The following is a 14,095-nucleotide window of genomic DNA, read 5'->3' on the forward strand; positions in this document are numbered from 1 at the left end:
TATCATATCTTTACAATAATTATTTTTTATAAATATTTTTAAAAATTTAAAAAAATAACAATCCAAACTGAAAAATTTAAAAAGTAGCAATCCAAACTGGCCCTTCATCGTGAAACAAAATCTTTCTTTTAGTAATTAAAATTCTTGGGTTAATTAAATTAGATTTACTAAATTCTAATGTTGAAAACAATAGTTAGAACAATTAGATGGCAATAACAAAATTTCTTTGTGAGAGAGATCTTCGAACTTGGTTTAACAGAAAGTGTAAAATTCGAACTACTGCATTATAAGCCTCTGAGATGTTCTAAAACGTCCACGAGGCAAGCCTATAAGATGTCGTCGTACTGCAGAGGAAACTTCTCACCCCCTGCAAAAAAGCAGCCAAATCCAACACGAAGTGGCACTTGTAAGAATATTAACTAGGCGGGAGAAAAGCCCACCCACTCATTTCCCACGGGCCCCGGGGTGGATGGGAAAGCTGAGATCTTCCCCTTTTGTTTGTTTTTCTTCTCATTCTACTGCAATTATTTCCAGCATTTCTCTGTGTTTTGTGCAGAGAGCTAGCATTATATTCCTCTTCTTGAATTTCACAAATGTAAGTGGGGTTAAGTTTGACCCTCCAATCCAGCTCCCAGGTTCAAGAACGTCTCAGTCTGTTTCGAACTCCAGCACTGTACTCTACATTCATGATTTTGGGGCCAGAGGAAATGGGATGAGTGATGACACTAAGGTATCACTGTGTTGTTATTATTTTTCCGTGCCACCTGTTCAATTTAAGTTTGTTATGATTGTGTTCAGCTGTGATTAATGCTAATTTGGATAACCTTAAGGTGATAATGAGACACCCCTGATTATTTTGAGCTTTATGTGTGTTCATTGTTGCTTTCATGAACAGTTGCTATGCTGCTTAGAGCATTTTTCTCTCTGCAGTACTTAACAGAGAAAACAAAGTAAAAATGACCTTTTTTTGGATGCAACTCGGCTGTTTTCCTGGTCGCTTTATCTCAATAATAGTTCATGCTATAACTTCGTTTTCTTTTGAGGTGCATTTTCAGCTCTACAAATGGGGATATCCAAGTTCTCATCTTCTGGGTCAAGGTCTCAATCCTGATTTTGGAAATGTGAAAAGTGAGTGGTTAGTGCCCGGTAAAGAAAGAAAAATTGTTACCACTTATAAATACTACTAGGCATGACAAGGATTATGGATGTGACTGTAAACATGACTTTTTCAATTTCTGTTCATGCCTTTACTAATTTCATCAAGGAAATTTTGCTGATTCTGTTTGGTACCTGAACCTGAAATCAAAACTTTTGGTAATAGGAAGAGGACTTATCTTTCCTTCAATCTATTAAAATCAAAATTTTCTAAACCAGGCTCGTCAGTTCCTTTTATCCTGTCTAAGTGACTTCCTCAGAGATGTAAAAGGTTTGTAGTGTTTTAACTTCGCCTCGACAGAAGAATATTCGTGTCTACTATGATGAAACTCATTGTGATGTTGATTTATGTTCTGGATTTGTTCAATAATTACTCTTTTTGGGCTAAGGCTTTTCAAAAGGCATGGAAGATAGCATGTTCTTTGTCATCTGAAGCAAAAATTGTAGTCCCTGCTGGAAAAAAGTTTCTGGTTCGACCAATTGATTTTTCCGGGCCTTGCAGATCAGGTTTGACTTTATGGGTAAGAGCTGGATACAATTTCTTTATAGAGGTTATCAAAAAACGCATTGCAGGGTTCAATATGTTGTCAGGCAGTTAAATAGCACTCATACTGTTCAAATTGGTTGCATTGTACTATATGCCTAGATTTCTGGTACGATTGTAGCACCCAGGGATCCGGATGTTTGGGACGGCTTGGATCCTAATAAGTGGCTTTACTTTCATGGGGTGAATTACCTCACAGTGGAAGGTGGAGGGACGGTTGATGGGAGTGGCAAGGAATGGTGGGCTCGATCTTGCAAGATTAATCACACAAATGTATACCATTGCATTACTTTAATATTCCTAATATGTCTCTTTTCGTTTTCTTTTCCTTTCAAAATTGCAAGTTTCTGATGTAAGATGTGTTTATATATGGCAGCCCTGTCGACGTGCTCCAAAGGTTAGCACACCTTTGTTCTCCATGCCCTCTTTATCTTTATTCTCTCACTGAATACATACCTAATTTTGTAGTTTCTCTTTTGATAGATATTGTCTATGTATTTTTGGGGGCACAGGCGAGGAGTAAATCTATGGCAGGCTATTCTCATGCACAACCTAATATGAATTACAATAACGTAGTGAAGGAATTTCTTTGAAAAACTAGAATCCCAGGGTGGAAGGGGCTCTTGAAAGTAAAGGTGGACAAGTGAATGGCTAGTTTAGGCTAGCGGAATGAGGACAGCTTGGAGAACATTTTTCCTTAATGAGTTCTATAATTAACAATGCAGGCCATAACATTCCACAGATGCAAGAATTTGATCGTGAGGAACATTATGTCAATTAACAGTCAGCAGATGCACATGGCATTTACTGGTTCTAAACAGATTGTGGTATCCTATCTCAGAATTTCTGCGCCTGCACATAGCCCCAATACAGATGGAATTCACATTAGTGCATCAAAGAATGTTGAAGTTAAGGATTGCATTATAAGAACAGGTTTGTTGGCTGTCTTAGTACTCTGGCTACATGTTAGGATTTGTTAAAAAAAAAAATCCCACTCCCCATAAAAAAAAATAGAAGAAAGAAAGAAAGAAGAAGAAAGCATTCTTGCTTGTTATTGACACTTGATGCTTGTATGCCATCTTGCAGTTTTTTGGGTGATGTATACTTTACACCACAAAAAAATTTGAAACTAGTGGCACTGAGAGTTAAGTTGGACCAATTGGTCTCATTGTAGATCTATGACATTCCAATCATTTCCAGACTAGATTTGTTATTGTCATCTGTAAATGCAAAATACTTTGAAAGGCTAGGTCAAATCATTAGGAGATGAATTCATAGTTTCTGGGGTCAAAGTTGTCCAGAAATTTCATGCAAGTCAGAGGAATATTGGTGAAGGATATATGTTAGCTTCATCCTCAAAAATTGCAGAGATTTAAATAGATCAATAAAATCAAGATAGCTATCGTTATCCTTGTATATATATATATAGTAAAATGAAACCAACTTACTTTCTGAGCTAATATGCTGGAATCACAGTCTTAAAGTAGCTAGGGGGTCTACTGTAGGTTGAATGCTGATCATATAATCCCTTATTTACATTAATTTTCAATCTTGCAACTCTACTTCTGTAGGAAGTGATGGTTAAATATAATTCAACTTGCTCATTTAATTCAGTTACTCTGTAGATCAGACATGAAACTGGTCAATTCAAGGTAAAGGTTGTTTCATCTCAATAATGATAGCCCTGGAGTACAATAAATAATTCAACTATCTGATTTTGCACACTCATTTGCATAATGCTAACTCTATACTAGTTGTGAAATGTTGTAGTTTCGTTGCAATTTTTGAACTCCTAAGATTGACGATGTGAGGACTACTCACTCATAATGCTAAAGTGGTTTGAGACGATTGTATTAAGAGAAAGAGACGTTTTCCTTCTTTTGTACTTTTCTCCTACTAAAGATCTTATGCTCTTTGAGCTGAGAATGAAGCTGTTCTGAGTTAAAATTCTGCAGCAGATACCATTCTTCTTAAAAGTATCCCTATATTTTTTTAGGAGATGACTGCATATCCATTGTCAGCAATTCTTCAAAAATTCTTGTTGAAGGGATTACCTGTGGACCCGGGCATGGTATAAGGTAATAAGCTCTTGATTGTTACTTGGAACCATGCTACCAGCAGAACCTCTAGAAATAATATCTGTTTCGTAGTATTGGAAGCTTGGGGAAATCAAATTCACGGGACCAGGTGCATGACGTCAAAGTTAATGGAGCAAATCTGACGAATACTGAGAATGGTGTAAGGATCAAAACATGGCAGGTAATCTTCCTTTCAAGTTCTGTATCTGATTCATTTTCCATGCAACTGAGCAGTTGTTATGGAGAATGATATTAGTAACCCACAACGAGTCGATTTTTCTTTCACTAACATTTGACATGATTTGCTTTTACTAGAATTAGATCTTTCCTGAGTACCTAATCTCATTTTCCTTTGACCTGTCTTTCAATATTAGGGAGGCAGTGGTTTTGCAAGGGGGATTACTTTTCAGAATGTGTGGATGGAAAATGTTTCGAATCCTATCATAATAAATCAATACTACTGCGACTCTTTTGTGCCCTGTGCAAATCAGGTAAGAGATCTATCAAAAGCTTGAGCTTGATGGTAAAATGATAATCATAATTCTGAATGTGATTAAGATAATAACTTTCAATGTCAATGCCCATGCACCATGTCTAGAGTGTAGATCTCTCTCTCTCTCTTTGTGCTCTAACCCTTTTTTCCTTTGCATCAGCGAATGAGTTCATCAAGCTTTGCAATCATACGCCTGATTGTGATTTTTCTAGCTTTTGATAGCCACAGTAGAATAAATATTTTTAATATATAAAATGCTGAAATTATTTCACATCGAAAGTTCATGTCTACATTTATTTATTTAATGTAGTACATATCCATGGAACTAAATGCTGATTCCCTTGACCCTATCATCAAGGAACTTTATAGAGTAGATATGTGCTTTGTTGGGATAAAATCTGCCCTTCATTTAGTAGCATGCTTCAAAGTAAGATACTCTTTACCTAATTTTTTAATTGACAGGCTTGCCTTTACCTGTAATTTCAGTCGTAGTCTATATGTGTTGTCATCTGTACTATGCGTTACCATTCTAGGCTCAAGGACTTTAAAATCCATTGTGCAGACTTCTGCGGTCAGCATCAACAAGATATCATTTGTTGGTATAAAAGGAACTTCAGCCACAGAGACAGCAGTATCATTTGCATGTAGCGACAGCTCTCCATGTAGAATGTTATATCTTGAAGATGTCCAACTCACTTCATACACTGGTGAAATCACTACGTCATTTTGCTGGCAAGCTTATGGCTCGAGCTCAGGTCTTGTATATCCCCCTTCCTGCTTGTTATCTTCCTGCAATAATCGCATCATTCAGCAGCAGGCTGAGTCTGGCTCAATCCAGTCCATCTGAAGATATTTACCATTCTCCAAACGTAAAGTTTGGGGATGGAGCCAGTATTAGTATGTTGGTTCACTTAATGCCGCTTAAAGGAGTGCCATTACATGTCTTTTAGTACAATATAATCAGATGTCTAAAGCCGGAAGAAGATGAAGTCAGTTTACAAATGCCAATAGGTTTTAGAATTGCCTTCCAAATGCGTGTATTCTTTTCATACAGAAAGACCCTTCATTCATCAATGCACTATACATCGTAAATGCATTTTATAGAATTTTTGTACAGTAAATTGTCTAAATCCCTCTTCTCCAAGCCATACTCTTTCCCCCTAACTGCCAAAGTTGCTGTCAAGCATATCGTGCAACAGCAGCTGAAAACCCATGTTTAACATCTCAGTATTACTATTTCCAAAACTTCACGGGAGTACATAAAATCTCATTCTACTGGTAAGCGGTAATAGATAAATCAACTCTAACTCTGAACCATTTTATCCAAGATAACAGATGAAAACTCAAAAAGAATCCACAGAAGCATTTAACTAAGAGAGCAAGCGCACGCCCAATTTTGGACATCCAGTAGCAAGTGGTAGGTCCAAGTTTTCTACAGTTCTAAACGTTCTTGGAACCATCTTGTCGACATACAGAGTACCATCTAGATGGTCACACTCATGCTGCAAAATTCGAGCTTGCCAGCCTGAAGCATCAATTTTGATTGGTTGGCCAGATTGATTCAATCCTGTAACTTCTACCTCTAGGTAACGTTCCACAACAGCTCTGAATCCGTCAACACTGCAAAAACATAAAATCAGAAAACCGTAAAATAAGATCCACTGTGATGTTTACCCATGAAGATTAGCTGTGCAAGTGTATGAATGTTGAAAGCTCTTTGATTGATTAGGAGCTCAAATCAAAGAGTTCTTGAATAAACCACATACAATGTGCAAAAATAGGTTTTTATATTTGTATGAAAGAAAGAAGAGTCATCAACATGTGGTCAAAAGGGCTACAGGATGCTTAAAGGAACTCTCACTTTTATGTGCTAAAGTTTAAGACTCCACATCTTATGGGTACAGCTGATAACTAAAAAGTACACCAGGATGTTGTGTAATCTTTAGCATTTTTTATACCATGTATGCAAGTATAAACAAGTCAGAAGTGTTACTTTCCACATGTAGTAACAAGTTCACAAACATATACTAGATAAACCACATCCCAGGTTTTCAGAAATTTGTTCCGGTTCTGCTTCAAACCCTCAGGTATGATATGCAACTGAATAAGCGCCTAGCCTAGAAAAAATGTGACCATGTGGCCCTTCAGCGATGTTGTGAGAAGAAAATGGCCAGGAAAATCTCATACTGTCCTCAAGTGTGCTGGAAAGTTGGACGTATTGACTATAAATTGTCAAAGCATATTTAATTTCCAACAATGCACCTCAGTTCAGCTCGATTCATCTCATCTCATCTTTTAAGTACGAAATTGAGAAAAAACTAGGAAATTCATGTAAATCATTAGTATTTGAAAAAGTTGTTTTAAGCTAAAACAATTGAATCTCAGGTGCACTTTCTAGTCTATTTCGAAAAACCCAATTCAGCGACTATCTTCAAAAGCATTAACTAATCAGAATATGTATCATAAAACATTGCCAAAATGAATTATGATCCCAGATCATCCAGGTATGTTCATGACGGATTTCCGCATGATGACAGGATGTCTGAAATTCGCTAGCTTGAGACTTAAACAAATCAGATAAATGTTTCCTCAACGAGCAGAAACAAAAAAGCCAACGAAATCGCAAATGCAACAGACATACTGTAAAACACAATGCAACAAAACTAGATGGTTAATTATACCTTAAACAGCCTTCAAAAAATAATGCAGCTTTTTTCCCCTTCTTTTTAAGCTTTGGATTAATAATAACCTGCATCAAAAAAACCACGATTAACAGTTTAGCACTAGTCCAATTCCAACAGCCAAAATCAATTCACTTCTACTATTCTGTACAATACCAAAAGTTCAAAGGGCCGCCTGTCTTGTGCTTTAATGTCATCCTTAGGAGCATAACTTATATACTCTTTAGTATCTTCCAATACAATTATCTGTTAATAAAAACAATCATAAACCTGACAATGTTAAAATAGCCCGCTTCAGCTGGATCAAAAAACGAAAAAAAAAAAAAAAGAGTTTTGCTAGAAATAAACAGACCTTTAATGAAATTCCAATCTGGGGAGCAGCAAGGCCAACCCCAGGAGCCTTCCTCATGACTTTAACCATATCCTCAATGATCTTCTGGATCCTTTCCGACCCAATTTCGTCGGGTCTGACTTCCTGGGCGGGTTCATGAAGAACTGGGTCACCGGCTTTCACAATTTCCGGCAAGACCTGCTTCTTTTCCGTCAAACCCAGAAACCAACCGGCGCGAGCGGAAGTAGAAGAGCTGCTGCGACTGTAAGTTTTAATGGATGCTGATGTTATTAAGTTGCTGCACAATGCGGGTTCCTGGTGAACGGACCGGTTTGTGAAAATGGGTTTCCGAAAAGTTAATGCTGGGCGGGTCGTCGTCAATGGGGTTTTGGTGAAGGTTTTCTGGAGGCATTTTTGTGCTACAATGGGCACGGGAAAGAGGCGGTGAGTGAACCGTTGAACGCCTTCCATTCTGCAAAAATAATTAAATCTGTAATTTTTTTCTGGGTTCTCGCCCGATTCCATTTGATCATGTTAACGCTCTTGGGCTGCTGGGCAGGAAAATAATGAGTGATTGGGCCTCATAAGACCCATGTTCTCTGATAAGGCTTCTGACTTCAGATATTTAGTCGCCAAGGCCCAAGTGAATTGTGAAGGTCAGGAGAGGTTCTTTTTATTTGTTTTCAGGTTGGCCAGATGCTGCTGATGAACCAACTGCATTTGTTGAGATTAGATTAGGATTTTTGTTCCCAAGATGCATCTTAATTGAACGGGATTCTCAAACTCTGCGCTTTTCCGTTTCACTTGTAAAATCTGGAGTCTCCATTAAATAAAAAAAGATTAGCATCTTTGATCTGATGGAGGGAGGATGTCACAGTAGGCTAAAGTGCACTCATTAATTTATGGGCTTACTTATGCAGGCTAAGCCCAAAATTACTAACAGCTGTATTCAAACTTGATCTGAAAGAAATGTACTACTGTGTAATTCTCAAAAGTGAAATTCATAAAAGAATTATGTTCAATAAAAAGTTAGAATCGGTAACTAATTTTGGATTAATTTTATATACATTCACACTACTGACAATATAATATATTCTGTAAAGGTGATCGTTAGTAGTGGGCCTCCCAACAAACAACTGAAAAAAAATATTATTGGATTGAAATCCATACAGATGTGTGGTGCACTTGTCTGGTCTAATGGTAGTTCATTCTCCGTCAGGTTTCTCTGACTCAGTTGGACCATTTCATAAAGTAGGCTCTCCCCTCCTTAGGAGTAGGAGTGGGTTAGATGTGCCGTTACGAGGAAAAAAAAAAAAAGCTTCTTCTAAATACCTGCGATTCCTCACTTGTGCAGTTACTAATTTACTATCAACCTATGAGGTGGTAATTATCTACATCTAACCCAAAAATTTCTGTAACTCATATGTGACAACAACATAGAAGCTAGATCTTTCGGTTGACTTCTAGAAAATTTCGAGTCAAATTGCATAGTTTGGCAAGTCCTCCAAACTGGCAGTGTTGGAATAATGAACGGGGGATCTATGACTGACCTATAAATTGCGGAACGTTAAAAGGTTTGGCAACAATCATTAGATAAAGGACAAAATTAGGCTAAAAGGAAGATCAAATGCATTAGTGTCATAGACATGTCCATATGTAGATTGTAGATCAATAATCGTAATGCACTTATCAGTCACTGTGAATAATACAGGTTTTACGTAGTTTTATTCTACAAAACTACAAATTATTACTTGATAATCTGATATGGTTCAGTGCCTAGGCTCTAAGCTTTTTCAAATTGACTCTTGTCATCCTAATTCTTGTTTCAACTTATCTTCCCCTTCCCTGTTAGGAGAAGAATTGCTTAATTGATCATTCATTTCGGGTATCACAGCCTGTCATCCCAATGCCCACAATGGATCTTTTAATGGAAGTCAAAGCATTTGCAATCTGCATTATGTCCATTTCCTTTGCCCCTTGTTCTGGAAACATCAATTGAAGAGCTATCGCGTACTGAGGAGCGTACCTAACAAGCTCTATTTAGGCATCGGCCGCCATTCAGGCAGCTGTAGATATACCATTGCCCATCCTCTTTTTTAATGCTCAATCTAAGCTCTATCTACTTCTAGTATTGGCATCTTTGGATATTGGCCAATACCGACGTTAAGAGCCAGTTGAGATTGCTGTTTTCTCAAATTTTTATATAAAAATATACTAGTAATTAATGTATACGAGATAAAAGGATGTTCGAAAAAATATATTTATAAAAAATACTTAAAATTTTTTTTTATGAAAAAAATTGCAATCTGCAGTTGGATTCTGCGGTCTCAATCACTCAACCTAATCATTGATATTAGGTAAGGAGAGTGGATCTAGCTGTAACATGTCAATCAATAGTCTCAATTCCAATTATGCAACAAAGAGGCCATCTCTTGCACTCAAAGGAAAAGCATGCATGCAGCACAGCTTGATTAGAGAGAAAATGGTGCCCAATTGTCGGTGAATGACTATGCCACTCCTTAAGCCGTACGTTTCCAAGGTCGAGAATTTCAGAGGCACATTCGTGCGCGTGGTTTCAAGTATTTCTTTCGAGTCTTCAAAGGCGGCGCTCTGGGAACGGCTTCCGGGGTGCCACCAATCTTTGGTCATTTGTTTGCCCTGCCTCCCACGCGAAAGAGAAACATGTCCAAATATGATTATTTTTATGAATGAATTATATGAGCACATCTGAACCATCGAGTTTTGGCTGTATAGCCACCAAAAATGAATTAAGTACCTCTTTCAGCTGTAGCTGTAGCTGTAACTCGGAGGTTTAGATCTCATTTACTGTAAAAAAAAAAATTTCAAAAGAAGTGACAGAACACACTTTTAATCTAATCAAGTTCGTAAATCTATTAATCCGTTATACAATTTTTTAGACTCCTCTTTCCCGTAAAATATGATAAATTATGTTATATAAATATTATCATTACAGCCAAAAAAATTTATATCAGCACCTCTGGATACGTATTATATGTATATAAAAATGAAATTTAAATTTAAATTAAGTGACATGCATCCAAAGTGGCAGGATATATGTGGTCAACGTATATGAGATTGATCTTCATTTTTTTCAACTTCTACAATAACACGATTAGAATTAAAAGATATATGCATTAACAAGTAATTGTGATATCGGAAGACTTTTACACTTTCTTGGGTTCTAGCATACGAACTGTCCTTCATATCCGTTGAATTATCATAATTGATATGCTAAGAAATTATTTTTGGCAACACGACATAATAGTGAACTGACTCATGTAAATAGAATTTTCTCTCATACTACAAGTAGAGGCTAAGTTAAAAACTTTTTCACTATTTTCCGGTTTTTATCTTTGATTTTTGGTGCTTCCAAGAAACGAAGCCTAATTTTGACTTTTCATGCAGTTTTTTGAAGTCATCACCAACCTTCCACAGCTGTGCCTTCGTGATAGACTAGTCTACATGTCTATGACGCGGAATCATCTCCCATAATCTAATTAATTATGATGACAAAAGCGGCTTAAGTCACCAGTGCACCAATCTTTATTGTCTCTATAAATATGGGCAATTGACGATAAGCTCAACGGAACAAGTAAAGAGATAACCAACCGTAGGATATCAAGAACTCCAAAGAAGCTTAAAGAAATGGAGAGCTCCAAAGCAACCCTCTACCTTCAGAGGCCAAAAGCAGTCGAGGAAGCTGATAATAAAGAAGAGAAGACAAGTCATGGTCCGGTGAGGAGGGTAGCGGAGCCAAACGGCAAAAGGTTACTGGAGAGAAAGCCAACGGAGGATATAAATGCGAGCGCTGAGGCATTCATCAACAAGTTCAGGCAGCAGCTGCTCCTTCAGAGGCTTGAGTCCATTGAGAACTATGAACAAATGCTCAAAAGGGGCACATGATTTAAGTGTCGAATATCATTGATCAGCATAGAGCATAGCCCCCCACCTTATTCTTTTCAATAATCTCTTCCATTGATCCACTGTCAATTTTTGTGTCCCTTAAAAAAATTTGATTTGTGCTGTGCATCTACTCTTAATATATAAGACATTTTATATGGGGAATTTATATTTGGGATTGTGTGAGACTATGATTGCTTATTTTGTATCTTAATAATAAGCAACTCTTTGCCAGATGCCCGAGTAATTATGAATATGATATTTCTAACGATGCTGTTAATATGCTCATATTATATCATAACTTAACGTGTAAACACGCACAATTATAATTATTACACTCTTCCTTTGAAAAAACTTTTGTAAAGTAATTGTAATTCTCTGAAAAAAAAATCTAACACCTAAAGATTCTCTTAATTATAGGAATATCTATTAATTCCGTCAGCCAAACTGTTTGTTTGTTGTTAGAATTAGGGAGTAAAATGATGCACATCGTAAATTTAGTTGAAATCCTGCTTATGAGATGGACAAGCAATTTTAAGAAAGGCCGGAAAAGATGCCAGCTCCCTAGGTGGAGACTGGTTGGACAAGCCATGTTGGACCGCTCCATTAGGAAGCCTCGTTTGCGTGGCTAGTGTTGGTTTTAGTCCATTTTATAGTTTTTTGGGTCGGAGTCCATTCTACAATCCCCTTAACTATCAGTTTAAGTAAGGTCCATTTGGTTCATCCCCATACTTATATAGCATGACATAAAATAGGACGAGCAATCCCATGTCGTCCCTGATTTGGTTGTTTTTGTGTGTGGATTAGCATCCTGGTAGGTTAACTAAAATAATCCCGTCTTAATGGGATAAATATTCTGGACGTGTTATTATTTATCCTGAATTAGTAATCATTTTGAACTAATTTTGGTAAGTACGTGTTTATATCAAATCAAAACTTTTCAACAACAAAATTAGAGTTGTTAAAGAATCGAGCTAGCTTGTGAGTTCAACTCTGTTTAGCTCGTTCGTTTATCTAAACGAGTCAAGTTTGAACATTAAATTAGGCTTGTTTTCTAATTGAACTTAGCTCACGAATAGTTCGTTTAATCTCATTTGTACATATATTCAAATTAGTATTTCTTTTTTTTTTGGGTGATTATGAAGATTTAACCTGTCTCGATTGTTTCGGATTTTACTTTGTTTAAAGAATTAGGAACTTTCTTATACTTGGTGAAAATTTTCTCATTCAATAGAGTAATTAAACTGGTTAACTTTTTTGAGTTGCAAAATTGCATAAGATATTCAAGCACATTTGAAGTTTTTTTTGAGTTTGAACTCATTTGATCTTGACTTGCTTATGTTATATGAGTTGAGTTCGACCTCAAGTTCAATTTAGCATAACTTTAATGAGTTGAGTTTGAACATAATTTTTGACTCGGTAAATAAACGATTAAACGAGTTGAGTTTGATATTGACTTGTGAAAAGCCAAAAGCTAAAAGTTCAGTTTAATTCGACCCGTTTTCAGCTTTGCACAAAATCGAACTTTTTTATGCATTACTCCATGAACTATCCAATACTAACCAAACGTAATTCAATACTTAAATATAATAAGATCAAATCTTTACATGTGTTAGACGTGTTTGATAAACAAAAAAATAGAATATTTGAATTAATTAAGTGGTACCGAATTTTCTAAACAAAATTTGCTCTAAAAAATAAGTGATAAACTATTGAGTTATCACTTAATGTAAGATACACTCAAATGTATCAAATTTGATACATAACAATAATGAATTCAGAATTTAGATTTTAGTTTTTAGATTTCAATTTTATCAAATACACCCTTGGTATATCAAAAAAGGACGAGTCATCTCAGGACAATTAGTCCCCGTATTAGTTATTACTCATCCTCCCTCATCCATGATCCAAATGAGCCCTTACAGTATATAATCTTGGCGTTTACATTTTGTCATTTATATAAATATTAACTTACTAACTTTTCAATTAAAAAAAAAGATACATTAATCTTAGCTCATTGGGTTTCATGATAATTAATTGAAATTTAGCTTCATGGAAGACTGTTAAAAAGATCAACTCCATCATAAAATTCCTGGAATGCGCAATTCCGATCAAGAAATTCACGGATAAGGACCATACGCTTGATTAATGAAAATGAATGTACTCCCCGACAACGACAGGATAGCGGCGTGCCTTCCTCTTCCTGGTTGGGCCTTCCTCAGGAGAGGCGCTCATGTCCAAATTCACTGCGAACGAACGAACGAACGAGAACCGGGTGTCATGCACGGGTGGGCCCAGTTCTCTTAAAAATGAACGGAAACCAAATGACTTGTTCTATGGAAGATTTTTGTTTCATATCCAAGTAAAAAACGGGGAGAGGATTCTTGCTCGGATATAGTAATTGTACGTTTCGACGTCAATCTTCAATGTCCGCACCATCAAAGGAGGAGATTGAATTTGTTGCTGAAACAAATTCCTGATTCAACCAATCCTATAGAAATTGTTGCTTTAGGCTATAGTCTAGCTGCGTGATTGCTCACCTTTCTTCGCATCAAGTGTCACAATAGTACCAACCAAAATTTTTCATCAGAAGAAAAGCTTGACTGGCACAAAATTCCATTGGTTACCCAAGACTAATTACTAGTAAAGATTTTACACCACTTCAATCGATGTCAATTAATTTTGAGACGAATTTTGGGTTGGTTTTTTTTTTTTTTTTTTTTTTCTATTCAAGTTATAGTTCTTTAACAAGATTCTAGTCCAGGTTCTTCAACACTTGCAATAATTTATTGACCCGGAGCTCGATCCCAAACAAGTTGTTGGTTAAGGTACAGATAGATGCCTAGGTGCATACAGTAAAAGAGAACTTCGGTTCCATTGAAGGGTCATCGG

General features: G+C 36.5%; 2 protein-coding genes across 2 annotated transcripts; one reads left to right on the plus strand and one right to left on the minus strand.

Moving 5' to 3' along the window:
* The first annotated feature begins 357 nt into the window (after nucleotides 1-357).
* LOC113738427 (probable polygalacturonase At1g80170) lies at nucleotides 358-5,384 on the plus strand. The gene is made up of 9 exons (XM_072045467.1): nucleotides 358-730; nucleotides 1,545-1,676; nucleotides 1,802-1,972; nucleotides 2,076-2,096; nucleotides 2,425-2,632; nucleotides 3,696-3,777; nucleotides 3,850-3,958; nucleotides 4,152-4,268; nucleotides 4,833-5,384. The coding sequence occupies exons 1-9, from the start codon at nucleotides 470-472 to the stop codon at nucleotides 5,115-5,117; spliced, it is 1,386 nt and encodes a 461-aa protein (XP_071901568.1). The 5' UTR covers nucleotides 358-469; the 3' UTR covers nucleotides 5,118-5,384.
* Nucleotides 5,385-5,483: 99 nt separating this feature from the next.
* On the minus strand, nucleotides 5,484-7,762 carry LOC113740081 (peptide deformylase 1A, chloroplastic-like). Its single transcript, XM_072045468.1, has 4 exons — nucleotides 7,304-7,762; nucleotides 7,108-7,197; nucleotides 6,952-7,019; nucleotides 5,484-5,890 (listed from the first exon to the last, which is right to left on the minus strand). The coding sequence occupies exons 1-4, from the start codon at nucleotides 7,751-7,753 to the stop codon at nucleotides 5,641-5,643; spliced, it is 858 nt and encodes a 285-aa protein (XP_071901569.1). The 5' UTR covers nucleotides 7,754-7,762; the 3' UTR covers nucleotides 5,484-5,640.
* Nucleotides 7,763-14,095: the final 6,333 nt, after the last annotated feature.

Source organism: Coffea arabica, chromosome 4c, assembly GCF_036785885.1.
Source record: "Coffea arabica cultivar ET-39 chromosome 4c, Coffea Arabica ET-39 HiFi, whole genome shotgun sequence".
Taxonomy (NCBI): Eukaryota; Viridiplantae; Streptophyta; class Magnoliopsida; order Gentianales; family Rubiaceae; genus Coffea; species Coffea arabica.

Bases quoted from the DNA above. Each gene is read 5' to 3' on its own strand.
- LOC113740081 (XM_072045468.1), bottom strand. From the start codon at position 7,753: ATGGAAGGCGTTCAACGGTTCACTCACCGCCTCTTTCCCGTGCCCATT. The intron at 7,198-7,303 runs GTCTGTTTATTT...TTTTATTAACAG, and splicing joins AGATTGGAATTTCATTAAAG to ATAATTGTATTGGAAGATAC. The intron at 7,020-7,107 runs GTATTGTACAGA...TTTTTGATGCAG, and splicing joins GGCGGCCCTTTGAACTTTTG to GTTATTATTAATCCAAAGCT.
- LOC113738427 (XM_072045467.1), top strand. From the start codon at position 470: ATGGGAAAGCTGAGATCTTCCCCTTTTGTTTGTTTTTCTTCTCATTCT. The intron at 1,677-1,801 runs GTAAGAGCTGGA...CTATATGCCTAG, and splicing joins GATCAGGTTTGACTTTATGG to ATTTCTGGTACGATTGTAGC. The intron at 2,097-2,424 runs GTTAGCACACCT...TTAACAATGCAG, and splicing joins CCTGTCGACGTGCTCCAAAG to GCCATAACATTCCACAGATG.